The 12,636-nt window shown below is 36.8% G+C and overlaps 2 protein-coding genes across 4 annotated transcripts; one reads left to right on the top strand and one right to left on the bottom strand.

Moving 5' to 3' along the window:
- Window positions 1–828: 828 nt before the first annotated feature.
- On the bottom strand, window positions 829–5,967 carry LOC116019903 (TMV resistance protein N-like). Of its 3 annotated transcripts, none has more exons than XM_031260273.1 (5): window positions 5,287–5,967; window positions 3,880–4,963; window positions 2,634–2,857; window positions 1,661–2,500; window positions 858–1,488 (listed from the first exon to the last, which is right to left on the bottom strand). In XM_031260273.1, exons 1-3 carry the CDS (start codon window positions 5,778–5,780, stop codon window positions 2,795–2,797), a joined length of 1,641 nt encoding a protein of 546 aa, XP_031116133.1. In that variant the 5' UTR covers window positions 5,781–5,967; the 3' UTR covers window positions 858–1,488; window positions 1,661–2,500; window positions 2,634–2,794. The 3 variants fall into 3 exon arrangements, with proteins under 3 accessions (XP_031116134.1, XP_031116133.1, XP_031116132.1); XM_031260272.1 differs by having other exon boundaries at window positions 1,661–2,491; XM_031260274.1 differs by lacking the exons at window positions 3,880–4,963; window positions 5,287–5,967 and having other exon boundaries at window positions 829–1,488; window positions 2,634–2,793.
- Window positions 5,968–8,279: 2,312 nt separating this feature from the next.
- Window positions 8,280–8,962, top strand: LOC116020342. Its single transcript, XM_031260822.1, has 2 exons — window positions 8,280–8,424; window positions 8,532–8,962. Exons 1-2 carry the CDS (start codon window positions 8,280–8,282, stop codon window positions 8,960–8,962), a joined length of 576 nt encoding a protein of 191 aa, XP_031116682.1.
- The last annotated feature ends 3,674 nt before the right edge of the window (window positions 8,963–12,636 follow it).

Here is a 12,636-nt window from a genome sequence, read left to right as displayed (position 1 = left end):
TAATTATAGCTATTTTATTTGACTTATAACATGTTTATAATGGTAATAATATTGCATAACATGTTCATTAAGTCTAATTATTATTGACTACCATATTTCATTATTGATATTCATCGTTGGTAATAATATTAAGGGTGTGTTTGGTTCGCACATTGGAATCAGAATTGGAATGTGTATCAAAGCTATACTATCTATATCTATATCTATACTATTAATAAAAAAAAAATCCTCAATTTTAACTTCCCGTCCAAATCACTCCTATACTATTAAGGTTTGCGTAATATTGTAAAATATGGTAATACAATTCCTAATAAAATATATTATTCCCTACGTTCCTATTCGTAATATAATTCTAGATTAAAATTACTAATCGTAATAATACAGTAAATGCTTTTTTCTTGCAATGCAATCTATACTATTAATAAAAAAAATTCTCAATTTTAACTTCCCGTAAAAAAAATCCTCAATTTTAACTTCTTGTCCAAGACACTACTATACTATTAAGGTTTGCGTAATATTGTAAAATATAGTAATACAATTCCTATTCGCAATACAATTCCTAATAAAATATATTCTTCCCTATGTTCCTATTCGTAATACAATTGTAGATTAAAATTACTAATGGTAATAATACAGTACATATTTTTCCCTGCAATGCAATCTATACTTCTATACTATTAATAAAAACAAAATTCTCAATTTTAATTTCCCGCCCAAAACAGTCCTATACTATTAAAGTTTGCGTAATATTATAAAATATGGTAATACAATTCCTATTGTGCCTGAAGATCATATCACAAGTTCGTCTTTTGTAAGACAATCACACACTTCACATATAAATATAATTATAATATTCATAAGTACAAAATATAATGCTATTAATTATTAAGCACAAAAGAAGTTATAGAATACAAAATAATATTAACAAAAAAAAATTATGCAGAAAGAATATTTATGGGTCACATATTAGCTAGGTCGGCTTCAAAAGTCCTTTTGTTCTTCTTCTTTTTCTTGTGTGTTGAAGTCAAATTTAGCAAGACATAAAAATTGTAGGGAGTCATCTTCTCTATCTCTATACAATGCTTCAACACTTATTTTCATCGCTATACCTTTTTCAAATTTAAATTTAAGAGTTAATTTAATGACTTCTCCAGTTTTTATAACTTTAAAAGAACCCGGTAGAATGAACTCTACATTTGAAACCATCCTTTTCAATTCGACTTCATTTAATGTGAGCTTTTTGTAGACTGTGAAGCCATCTTTTTCAATTCCGCTACTGTAATAAGTATCATGAGATGGACAGAGTTTGGACACCACCCAAATACAAATTCCAAGGAATTCCAAATTAGATATTAATCGCGGCCATGGGAAAGATATTGATGATGATGATGATCCATTTTCCTCAAACATAAGCCAACTCAAAGTTTCATTATTTGGAAGACTTCCTTCAAATTTAATATTGGAATCCAACTTGGAAACTTTTAAAATCTGTATAAGAAAAATAGACAAGCGTGAAAAGAGCAAAGAATTAATTGGGTAGAAATGATGCACCAACTTCTATCTATCTTATGTATTAAATCCCTATTAAAACTTGAAGAGAGAGAAGATGTTGTTCATATATAACACAAATCGAAGAGAGAGAGAAGAGAGGTATACATACTTGATTTATGTTTTCTGAAAAGTTGATACAGGGAACACCTATTAATTTGATTTCCCTTAAAAATTGAGCATTCTCCCAGCCTTGAATCTCCTTTAATTTTTTGCAATTAGTGAGATTCACAAATTTCAACATATTTGGTAAGTGTACTGTTTCCAGCCACTCACAATTGATAGCATAAAGGGATAGGAGAGTTTGAGGAAGTTGTGAGAGCATCTTTAGGTTTTTGCAGTCTATTAACCAAATATGCGCAATAGTGTGAGGAAGTTCAGGCAGCATTTTTAGGTTTGTGCAGGCATATAAATCAATCCACTTAAGGCAAGTAGGAAGTGTTGCTGAGACTACTTCTAGGTTTTTGCAGTTCTGTAAATTAATAACCTCAAGATTAGGAGGAAATTGTTGGATTAGTTTGAGGTGGTAATTCCGGAAGAAACTCCTCATGAAATTTGGGATTGATTTAGGAGGCTTTAACAAATGAGGGGTGTTGGAGGGCAGGATGTGAATATTGGTAAAACTTAGATCCAACTTTCGTAGTGAGGTTAAGATCCCGAAATTTTCACCCAGTTCCTTTATTTTTGAGGAATAGCGCACTGATGATGATGGATCTTCTACTGATCTCAACTGCCAATGCCAAAACTTCCTTGGAAGTTTCTTCAGCCTTGTACATCCCCCCAAATTTAATTCAACTAGCATCCTCAGGTCTCCAATGGAAGAGTGCACCTTCTCCAAACTTGAGCATCCCACAAATTTTAGCGTACCAAGATTTTTTGCACCGCTAAAGTCCGGAGTCCTCGTGAGATATTCACACTCTCCAAGATCCAAAGACTCAAGACACTGAAAATACTATTTCAATGGATTCAACAAATAAAAGCCATAGAAACAAATTTAAAAATTTTGAATTAAAAGTTATTGTAATCTTTAACTATTTTATTATATGCAAAGAGTTATTAAATAGAAAAAAGTATTGCCAAATTACCTTTAGTGGGGCTCCAAATTCTTTAATGTTGCTCCTCCGCATTACCAGCTTCACGAGCTTCTCAAAAACATAACCCGATGGGATATATTTCAAAGGACAGTAATTCCATTGCAAGCATTTAAGTGACTTGCATGGGCCAAGGACCTTGTAGTCCAGTGGCATCAAACCCTTCCCTTTATACAGGAGGTGGTGGGTTCGAGTCTCAGTGGGGGCTTTTCCGTACCCTACACATAAAAACAAATTAGTTAACAAAACATATACACTATTTTGCTTAGTAAATAAATAGCTATCCCCTATTTTAATTGAATGTAAAGATATTGAGAGAAAGATGGAAGTAAAATTTGGTATATAATGAATTTCTTTATAAGAAATCAAAATATAAATAATTAATGCTCCACAATAGTGAGTAGTAAATAAATTTTGTTGGTCACCAACTAGGAGACACTATATATCTTCCCGTTCTAAAACAATTACATACAATTGAATTTGCAACAACCTATCTTGCAATCTACATTATATATAATAGCATTTCTGTGTATAATACATAATCAATTCGAGGAATAAAAAATTGTTATTGATTATTTCTGTATAAGAGACTTGAAAGAGCTCAAATAATAATTTGTATTTACAGGTGAAATTTATAATACATCGAGATGTGTAGATTTATACATTAGAAGAGCATGGATATTAAAGCAATGGTTTTGTGTCATGTAACCTCATTAGAAATTAAAATATGGTAAATATATAGTTTTTTTCACTAAATTGAACAAAAAATTAGTGTATAATCTTCACAGATTGAGATTATTTCAAATAAATACGGTATAGAATGAATATAGTTTTAACTTAAAGGACACTTTAAATTTTAAAATTAACTTGAAATTTAGAATTGTACCCATTTTTATATATTTACTTATTAACCCTAGCTAGGAACATAATTGAATTTCTTGAAAATATATATAATCCCACTTATTATCTTTAAACCATAATATTTTTTGAACTTGCATGTTTCCAATATTTTTCCCATTATTTTAACTTCGATTGAAGAGTCAATCTATCAATTACGTTGGAAATGTTAGAAAAATGTGTGACTAAAGTGTAATTATATAGGCATAGCTAAGTGATCCTTACAAAACTGAGAGGCAAAGAATCAAATCTTCATTGTGATATGCAAGTGCTATATTAAATACTAAGGTTGACATAAGATTTATGCGCAATATGAAATAGACAATAAAAAACATATCGTTACCTTTTGTTCTATAAGAACATCATGGATATCATTAGGGCACCACAATCGGCTGCGTTCACCTGACTTGTTGGGAGACTCTAAACGAATAATTTCTCTTCCCATCTCTCGAATTAAGCTATGCATACTAATCCAGTGGGACCATGATGAGTAATTTATCAAGCATTTGTCAACTAAGTTTCGAATCTCAATGGTTGAGAAATATCCCATGGCATTAATAGTCTCCTCGGAAATTCCACCAGAGAAACAAACAAGATCAAGAAAAAGAGATTTGATATGATCATCTGGAAGTCCTTCATAGCTAATTTTAAGTTTAGCTTGAACATCATTATGAGGAATTTTTCTCAATTTTTCAAAGGCACTAATCCATTCCTCCATAAATTTGTCAGATAAATAACTCCCTAACACTTTAAGAGCTAATGGAAGTCCCTCACAATAAGCCACTATGCCATCTAAAACCTCAGCATAATCTTCTTTTGGTAATGTTGGCTTCCTAAATGCATGTAGGGTAAAGAGTTGCAAAGACTCCTCATGAACCAATTCCTTGGCTTCATAACATTCACCCTCATTCAATTCTTTCAACACATGTGCATCTCTAGTTGTTAAAATAAGCGTACTGCCTTTACCAAACCAATCTCGTTCTCCACATAATGCTTCAAATTGGTTTCTAAGCTCTAAATTATCGAGGACAACGAGACATTTTTTTGCTTGAAGCCAATTCTTGATCAACATTTTCCCTTCATCTTCACTGCCAACTTCAATCTTCCTTTTAAGAAGCTTACTAAGAAGTTCTTCTTGTAACTTTTTAGTCTCTAAAATTTCCGAACTTATCTCAAGAAAACAACTCCTTTCAAAGTAACCAAACAATTTGTTATAAAGAGCTTTGGCAAGAGTACTCTTTCCAATGCCACCCATACTATATATCCCAATCATGCGTACATCATTGTCATGTGCTCCATAATTGATTTGGAGCACGTGATCAACTCGAGATTCAAGTCCAACTACATGCTTGGCAACAAACATTGGCATCCGACTAACTACTGGTAGGACGTCTTGAACAATTTCATCAATGAACTTTGATTCATACCTTCAATAATTAGGTAGAAAATCAAAACAATACTATAAACATGTCAAACAACAATATATATATATATATATATATATATATATATATATATATATATATACACGGTTAATTATTATTAATCTTAATTACAAATAAACTAAAACAATCATTCCGTATAAAATTTACAACAACCACGAATACGTACTAATTTCTCAAGTCTCCAAACAATTAAAATTTATAATGATATTCAGTTTTAAAGTTGCTTTCATGCTTTAAAAAGAAATTACCTATGTTATATAATATATATTAAGAATTATTCAAACAGAACAAGGAGAAAGCAATACCCATTGGCGAGACCTTGCAAATCCCATCCCGACATATTTGCAACTTTAGTGAGTGCGTCTCTCCATTTTTTTACCTTATCGCTTCCCCCAAAACGTTCCTCGTGCTTTGCCAAAGCCATATTGTAATTCCCACTTTGACTACGCATTTCAGAAGGCTCAACATCATAAAAAATAGGATAGACGACTAACTGTTTTCCCTTCTCCCTGCACTCGAGGATTTGAAGCAATTCGTCAAGGCACCACCTAGACGAGGCATAGTTTTTCGAGAAAAGTATCATAGAGACCCTTGAATTTTGGATTGCTCTCGTTAGTTCAGGCGCTAGAGATTCGCCCTTTCTTAGCTCCTCTTCGTCTCTGAACGTGTGAATACCTGCATTACATAGTGCAGAATAAAGATGACCGGTAAAGGTTTTGCGCGTATCTTCACCTCTGAAACTCAAGAACACATCGTATTCCCAAGTGGAAGGTTGAAGGTTGATTGTAGAGCTGGCCATACACAGAGTTAGGAATTGAAGTGAGCAAAAGGCAGGAAAGCTAGAAAAGATTGAAGAAGAGGCTACTTTGTGTTGGGAATGAACAGATCGCAGATCAGATGGAATTTATATAGAGAGAATAATAGGTAAAAGTATGAAAGAAAGCTCAAAGGGAAAGGGGAATGACCTGAGGAAAGAAGATAAGTTAAAGACGGGAATTGAATGAAATTGCGTAGCTATTGCGCAGTCTGAGTCTGACGCGCTTTTACAAAGGCTACAAGGTCAATACCGTGTGTGTAGTGTGTATACAACCATACATATATAAACTCCTTTAATTGGTTTTTGTATTTTTTTTTTTGAAACCAAACCAAACAGAATTCATTAAATATCAGAAGATAACACAGTATATAGATAAGAGAGAACCACTCTGAACAACTAGGCAGAAACAGACTGTCTAGCTAGTGTATGCGCAGCACAATTCGCTGATCGTTTAGTAAAAGATAAAAACACATGACCTGTTGATCATGTGTTCACGTTGATCATTACTAAGGCAGGACCTGTTGAGATCAATCCAATAAATGAATGATTGTGAAGGTGGTACTTGGTTAGGGATGCCTGCGAGTCTCCAGATCTCTTTAGAATAGGTACACCCAATGAACATGTGCACAACAGACTCCTTTCCAGTAGCACAGAGAACACAATTTTCATCACAGCTCACATTCCTCCTTTTCAACAGATCTTTGGTAGCAATGCAATCAGTACAGACTTGCCAGAAGAACAATTTGATTTTGGGAAGAATGTTTAATTTCCAGAAGAAGGCCTATTGAACTTTATCCTCTTACCTGAGATCACCACTAGGATTGTCAAAGTGGGTCAAAACTCGCGGGCTAGCCCGCACCAACCCCGCGGTGGAGCAGGTTGGGCTACGAGAAAAATGGCCGGCAAAATTGTGGGCCTAACGGGCTTGGCCCGCTAAGGCCTACAGCCCATGAGGGCTAACCCGCGCGGGCTACCGGCCAGCTGGTGGGCTAAGCCCCTAATAAAAAATAAAAAAATAAAAAACATACATATGCTACACAGCAAGGCAGCGTAATGCCTTGCTGTGTAACATATTATATATATATATATATATATATATATATATATATAATATTTTATAAAATGTAATTTTTAAAATCTTTAAATACGAAAAAATTAATATTAGTTGTAGGCTTTACTTATTTTTTTGAACTTTGAATTAATATTAATTTTTGTTAGATTATAAAGTTGGATTGCAAATTCGCAATGTTAGTATTTATAAACTCTAGTTATTGTTTTGAACTTTGAATTCAACAAGAAATTTTATTTAAAAAAAAAAAAAAACCCGCGGGGCTTGCAAACCCGCGTGGGGCAGGTTAGGATTGCATGAACCCTAGCCCGCGGGCCGGCCCGCAAAAACCCGTCAGAAATTAGGCTCGCAGTGGGGCGGGCCAAACGGGGCGGGACGACCCGCTTTGACAGTACTAATCACCACATAGCATTTTGTAATAGCTCTTAACTAAGAATCTGCCATTTTCCTTCGGAGCCCATATGATTTTGTCACTTGTCTGATGAGTTGCCAATGGAATATGCAAAATTAGCTCAATATCTCTATGATCGAATATTGATATGATAATCTCCTCATCCCAATTAGAATCAGTATGGTCTTTAAGCGTGTCCACAGTTGCATTCTCCATCAAAGGGAAGGGAAATGAATTGACTTTGGGATTGTTTTGATCAGGTAGCCAGTTATCTCTCCAGATCATGATGTCATTTCCTTTTCCTACTCTCCAATGGCAGTGTCTTCGAATAATATCTTGAGTTTCCAACAGACTGCTCCAAACAAATGAAGGGGTTGAACCCTTTTTTGCCTCCAAGAAGGTGGAATTTGGATAGTATCTTGCTTTGTACACCTTTGCTGCTAAAGAGTCTTGCTTATCCATCAACCTCCATGATTGTTTGCAGAGCATAGCCAGGTTAAAGCTTCTCAACTTGCGAAAATCCAGTCCACCCTAGTCTTTCGGAGCACAAAGCCTTTTCCAAGTCTTCCAGTGAATCCCTTTGCCTTGTCTGTTTTCCTTATCTCTCCACCAATAAGCATTCATTGTGTTTTCAATGTCCTTTATGATTCCATGTGGTAGGAGAAACAGTCCCATTGCATAAGAGGATAGAGCCTGAATGATGCTTTTTAGGAGAACCTCTCTCCCCGCCCCCAGAAAGAAACCTTTGATTCCACCATTTTATTTTGCTCAAGATCCTGTCCTTTTAAGAAGTTGAATATTTGTTTTCTGTTTCTGCCTGTGAAAGAATAGGTCTTGGTAGTTTTATTTTGGTGTTTTGTTTCCCTTTATTAATTATAGGTTGTTGTAATTGTTCCTGCCTTCTCTGCTTGTAGCCTCTATATAAGAGGTAGACTTGGTTTATTTTATCATTGAATATACAACTTCCATATGGTATCAAGAGCCTAATACTCTAAAGAGGTTTTTTTTTTCTCTCCTAAGCATGTCTATCACTCAAACCACCCAGATTGTTCATCTCAATACCCCAACCTATTTTCCCATTAAGTTAACTACTACCAATTTCCCAATATGGAGGAATCAAGTTGAGTCTACTCTCATTGACCTTGATGTTATTGGCTATGTTGATAGTTCTATCAAAGCTTTGGAAAGACTTTCCGATGCAGCTACAAACACCATTAATCCTCTTTACACAATTTAAACAGACAAGATCGTATTATATTGAGTGCTCTCTTAGGTAGTGTCTCAGACAATCTACAACCAGTTATCTCCTCTGCTTCTTCAGTTGTACATGCTTGGTCACGCTTAGCAACCTGTTGTGTTGCCTCTTCCAGAAGCTGCATTGTCTCATTGAAGGCAAAGCTTGCAAAAACTCCAAGAGGGAATCGCTCTATTGATACCTACATACGCGACATACGTGTTGTCGCGGATGATTTAGCCCTTGCCCAAAATCCGATTAGTGAAGAGGATCTAGTTGTTCATATCTTTATTGAACTAGGTGATGAATACAATCCTATTGTTGCTGCTGTCCGTGTGCGGACTACACCAATCTCCTTTTGTGAATTAAGTTATGTTCTTACTGATTATGAATGGTTGTTAAAAGACAATGAGAGTTCCCAGCCACCAGTCCCTAATTGCTACAACAAATGCCACTCAATGCCGATTTAATACCTTTCCACCATCGTCAAGATCAACCTCTCAAAATTCTGGACAACAAAATCGCCGTGGTAGAAGTGGTTTTTCTGCTTAGTTTGGACGTCAAAATCCTGGACGTGGAAACGCCACTCGCAACAACCATTACTACAACTTTAGTGACTATCTAGGTCATGACACACGTTTTTGTCGCAAACTTGCTAAGTTCCTCGGTGACAGCAACATTAGCATTCATAATCCTCTCAACCAATCTACCCAGGCTCCAATGGTCAATACCACATCTACTACCACTATGACACAACAACCGTGGATTATGGACTAGGGAGCCTGGCATCATACTGTGACTGACCCATCCCAACTGCAGTCGTTTGTTGATTATACGAGTCCGGATGAGATTGTGCTTGGTAATGGTAAGTCCCTAAGAATTTCACACATTGGTCAAGTGTCTTTGCGTTCTTCTGTTCGTCCCCTCACTTTATCTAGCGTCTTGTGTGTTCCACACTTACAACGTAATTTAATCTCTGTTTCCCAACTTTGCAAGTCTAACTCAGTATCTGTTGAATTTTTTTACACTCATTTTATTATCAAGGATCGACAAACAGGGATTCGTCTAATGCTGGGGGGTGGATAAACCATGACGTCTATCAGTTTCATGCACCGTGTCATCCACAAGTTAATGTCCTATCAAAAGTTTCGGTTTTGAACTTGTTTCTATTCTAGTTGTAATAAATTAATTTATGACTGCTCTTACTTCCTTTTCATGTACTTCCTGTCATGTGAACAAGAGTCACAAATTGTCATTCTTAGTAAATAGTATGTCAAGTTCAAAACCTTTTGAGTTAGTTTATTCGGATGTGTGATCTACCTCTACGGTCTCCGTAGATGGTTATAAATACTATGTCATTTTTGTTGATCACTACACACGGTATATTTGGCTCTTTCCTCTAAAACATAAATTTAGAAAATTATTTTGAGTGTCGAATTATCTCTGTCTTCTCAGATAATGGTGGAGAGTACAAAAAACTAGCCCAATTTTTTTAACAAAAATGGCATTTCTCACTTCACTTCGCCGCCTCATACTCCTGAACACAATGGCTTGGCATAGAGGCGTCACAAGCATGTGGTAGAAACGGCAATGTCTTTGTTGCATTTCACAACCATGCTTATTACCTATTGGTCTTATGCGGTCCAGGTAGCGGTCTATCTTATAAACTGTATGCCCACTTCCACAATTACAAATTTGTCTCTGTATTCCAAATTAAACTCTTTCAGAAAGAACCAAATTTACGAAAAATTCAACCTCTTGGTTGCCTGTGTTTTCCTTGGCTAAAACCATACTTTCCCACAAAGTTACAACCCAAGTCAGTTCCGTGTGTGTTTCTGGGTTATTCCTTAAGCCAGTCGGCCTATAAATGTTTAGATTTCTCTACAAGTCGTGTCTATCTCTCTTGGCATGTTCGGTTTGTTCCTGGGGTTTTTCCTTTTTCCTCAACTGTCACCACCTCATGTCCGTCTCTACAGTCCTCTATTCCACGGGTCCAATATCCTCTATCCTCAATGTTTTCTATGTATGTACCCTAGGTTACACAAGTTATGCTGCCTGCTTTACAAGATTTATCTCTTCCTGCAAATTCACCAACTCCACAACCTTCCCCTATTGCCTCACAAAATATATCTGTTGCTTCCCAAAGTTTGCCTACTGCCTCACAAAATTCAACCACTCCACAATTTTCACCAGCTCTACAAAACTCACCTGCTCCATAAAATTCATTTTCTTCACATAACCCGCCTAATTTGCCTGCCTCAAGTTCCGTGCCTCAACCTGAATCGTCTGCCGATGGGTCTGACACTTCGCTTGTTTCTCCCTCTGGTTCTGTATCTAATCTATCTGGTGAGTCCCATTTTTAGGCACAGTCGCAACACCCTGCTGTTCGCAAGTCCCAAAGAACAAGGCATCCAAATTCGTGGTATTTTAATGACAAGTTTGTGAATGTTGTGACTGTGCATCTGTTATCGCCATCTGTTGAGCCACGCACTGTTACTCAGGCGTTGCAAAATCCTCGCTGGAAATTGGTGATGGTGGAAGAATATGGGCCTTAGTCTGTAATTCTACGTGGAAACTTGTTCCCCGTACTGATCATATCACTGTAGGTTCTAAGTGGGTTTTTAAAGTGGAGTGCAAACGAGATGGCTCTGTTGACAGGTTCAAGGCTAGATTGGTGGCGAAAGGGTTCTCCCAAGAACCGGGCCGCGACTATTATGAAACCTTTAATCCGGTCACTATCCGTATTATATTTACTGTTGCTTCGACACAGGGGTGGTTACTACGTCAGTTACACATCAACAATGCATTCTTAAATGGTACTTTACATAAAGATGTCTATATGGAGCAACCGGCAGGTTTTGTACAGCCTGGACTAGAGCATCACGCATACAGATTGAAGAAAGCAATTTATGGGTTGAAACAAGCCCCAAGGGCTTGGTATTTGGAGTTGTCTTTTTTTTTTTTTTTTTTTGCTTTCTTTTGGTTTTTCAAAGTCTGTTGCTAACTCTTCTTTATTTATTTATCGACGAGATGGAGTCGTGATTTATTTTTTAGTGTACATAGATGACATTGTAGTCATTGGGAATAACGATGGTTTTTATTAATTTGTTTATTTGTAAACTAGTAGCTCGGTTTTCTCTAAAGGATTTAGGTGCGCTCTCTCACTTTCTTGGTGTGGAGGTTGTACCTACGTCCACTGGTCTATTTTTGTCACAAGGCTAGTATGTGGTGGATATTTTAGATCAGTTCTCTATGGCAGGGGCGAAGGAGGTGTCTACTCCTATGTGTTCATCAGTGGCCTTGTCTCGACACGAGGGTGATCTGGTTAACCCTATATTATATAGGAAAGTGATAAGTGCAAAAGATGCCATCTTTATAAGGTCATTATCGGATCGTCTAGTGCACAATTCGTTGCTTTTGTGATTGATTTGTCCCTTTATTGCGTTAGAATGATTGACATTGCTATTAGACCCCGTTCCACGCTTGGCTAATTGTTTTGTAGGTAAAAGATGTGCAAAAAGGGCAGGAAATGACAACATTTTAGATAAGTGAAGAACGAACAAAAGTTGGAGCAAAATTAGGCCAGGACTGCAGTGGACGCGCGGTGGACGCGCAGTGGACGCGCGTCCACCCATGCGTCCACACATGCGTCCGCCTCTGCGTCCGAAATATCACTTGCAAAAGTTTGACAGCAGAACAGAGGTCTGCTGTGGACGCGCAGCGGACGCGGGGTGGACGCCCGCGTCCAACTTTCAGCCCTCTGAAGTTTGGAGTCTGTGCAGCAAAAGGCACGCTGGACGCGCAGTGGACGCGCGTCCAGCCGTGCGTCCATCGCGGAAATTTCAGCAGTTAGGCGAGATTTAAAAGGGGAATGGAGCCATTTTGCAGGGGATCCATCACACTTCAGTTTTAGATCACTTTAGAATATTTCTCTCTCTAGGATTAGCCTAGAGAGATCTCCCCCAATTCACTCCACATTCCCAATTCACTCCACATTGCAATTCTTAGGTTTAGATTAGAATTAGAGAAGAATTCCATTGTTGCAAGATCGAGATCAACATTCAAGTTCAAGTTCAAAGTTCAAATCCCTAGCTAAGTCTTCATTTTAATTTCTTGTCATTACTTTTGCCTTTTGCTTTTTCAA

Source organism: Ipomoea triloba, chromosome 5 (assembly GCF_003576645.1).
Source record: "Ipomoea triloba cultivar NCNSP0323 chromosome 5, ASM357664v1".
In the NCBI taxonomy this organism is placed as follows: Eukaryota; Viridiplantae; Streptophyta; class Magnoliopsida; order Solanales; family Convolvulaceae; genus Ipomoea; species Ipomoea triloba.
This window is presented reverse-complemented; position numbering and strand designations above follow the sequence as displayed.

Coding starts and splice junctions, on each gene's coding strand:
- LOC116019903 (XM_031260273.1), bottom strand. CDS start 5,780: ATGGCCAGCTCTACAATCAACCTTCAACCTTCCACTTGGGAATACGAT. Junction 4,964..5,286: donor TTGCAAGGTCTCGCCAATGG/GTATTGCTTTCT, acceptor TAATTATTGAAG/GTATGAATCAAAGTTCATTG. Junction 2,858..3,879: donor ATGTTCTTATAGAACAAAAG/GTAACGATATGT, acceptor TTTTATGTGTAG/GGTACGGAAAAGCCCCCACT.
- LOC116020342 (XM_031260822.1), top strand. CDS start 8,280: ATGTCTATCACTCAAACCACCCAGATTGTTCATCTCAATACCCCAACC. Junction 8,425..8,531: donor TGTTATTGGCTATGTTGATA/GTTCTATCAAAG, acceptor GTGCTCTCTTAG/GTAGTGTCTCAGACAATCTA.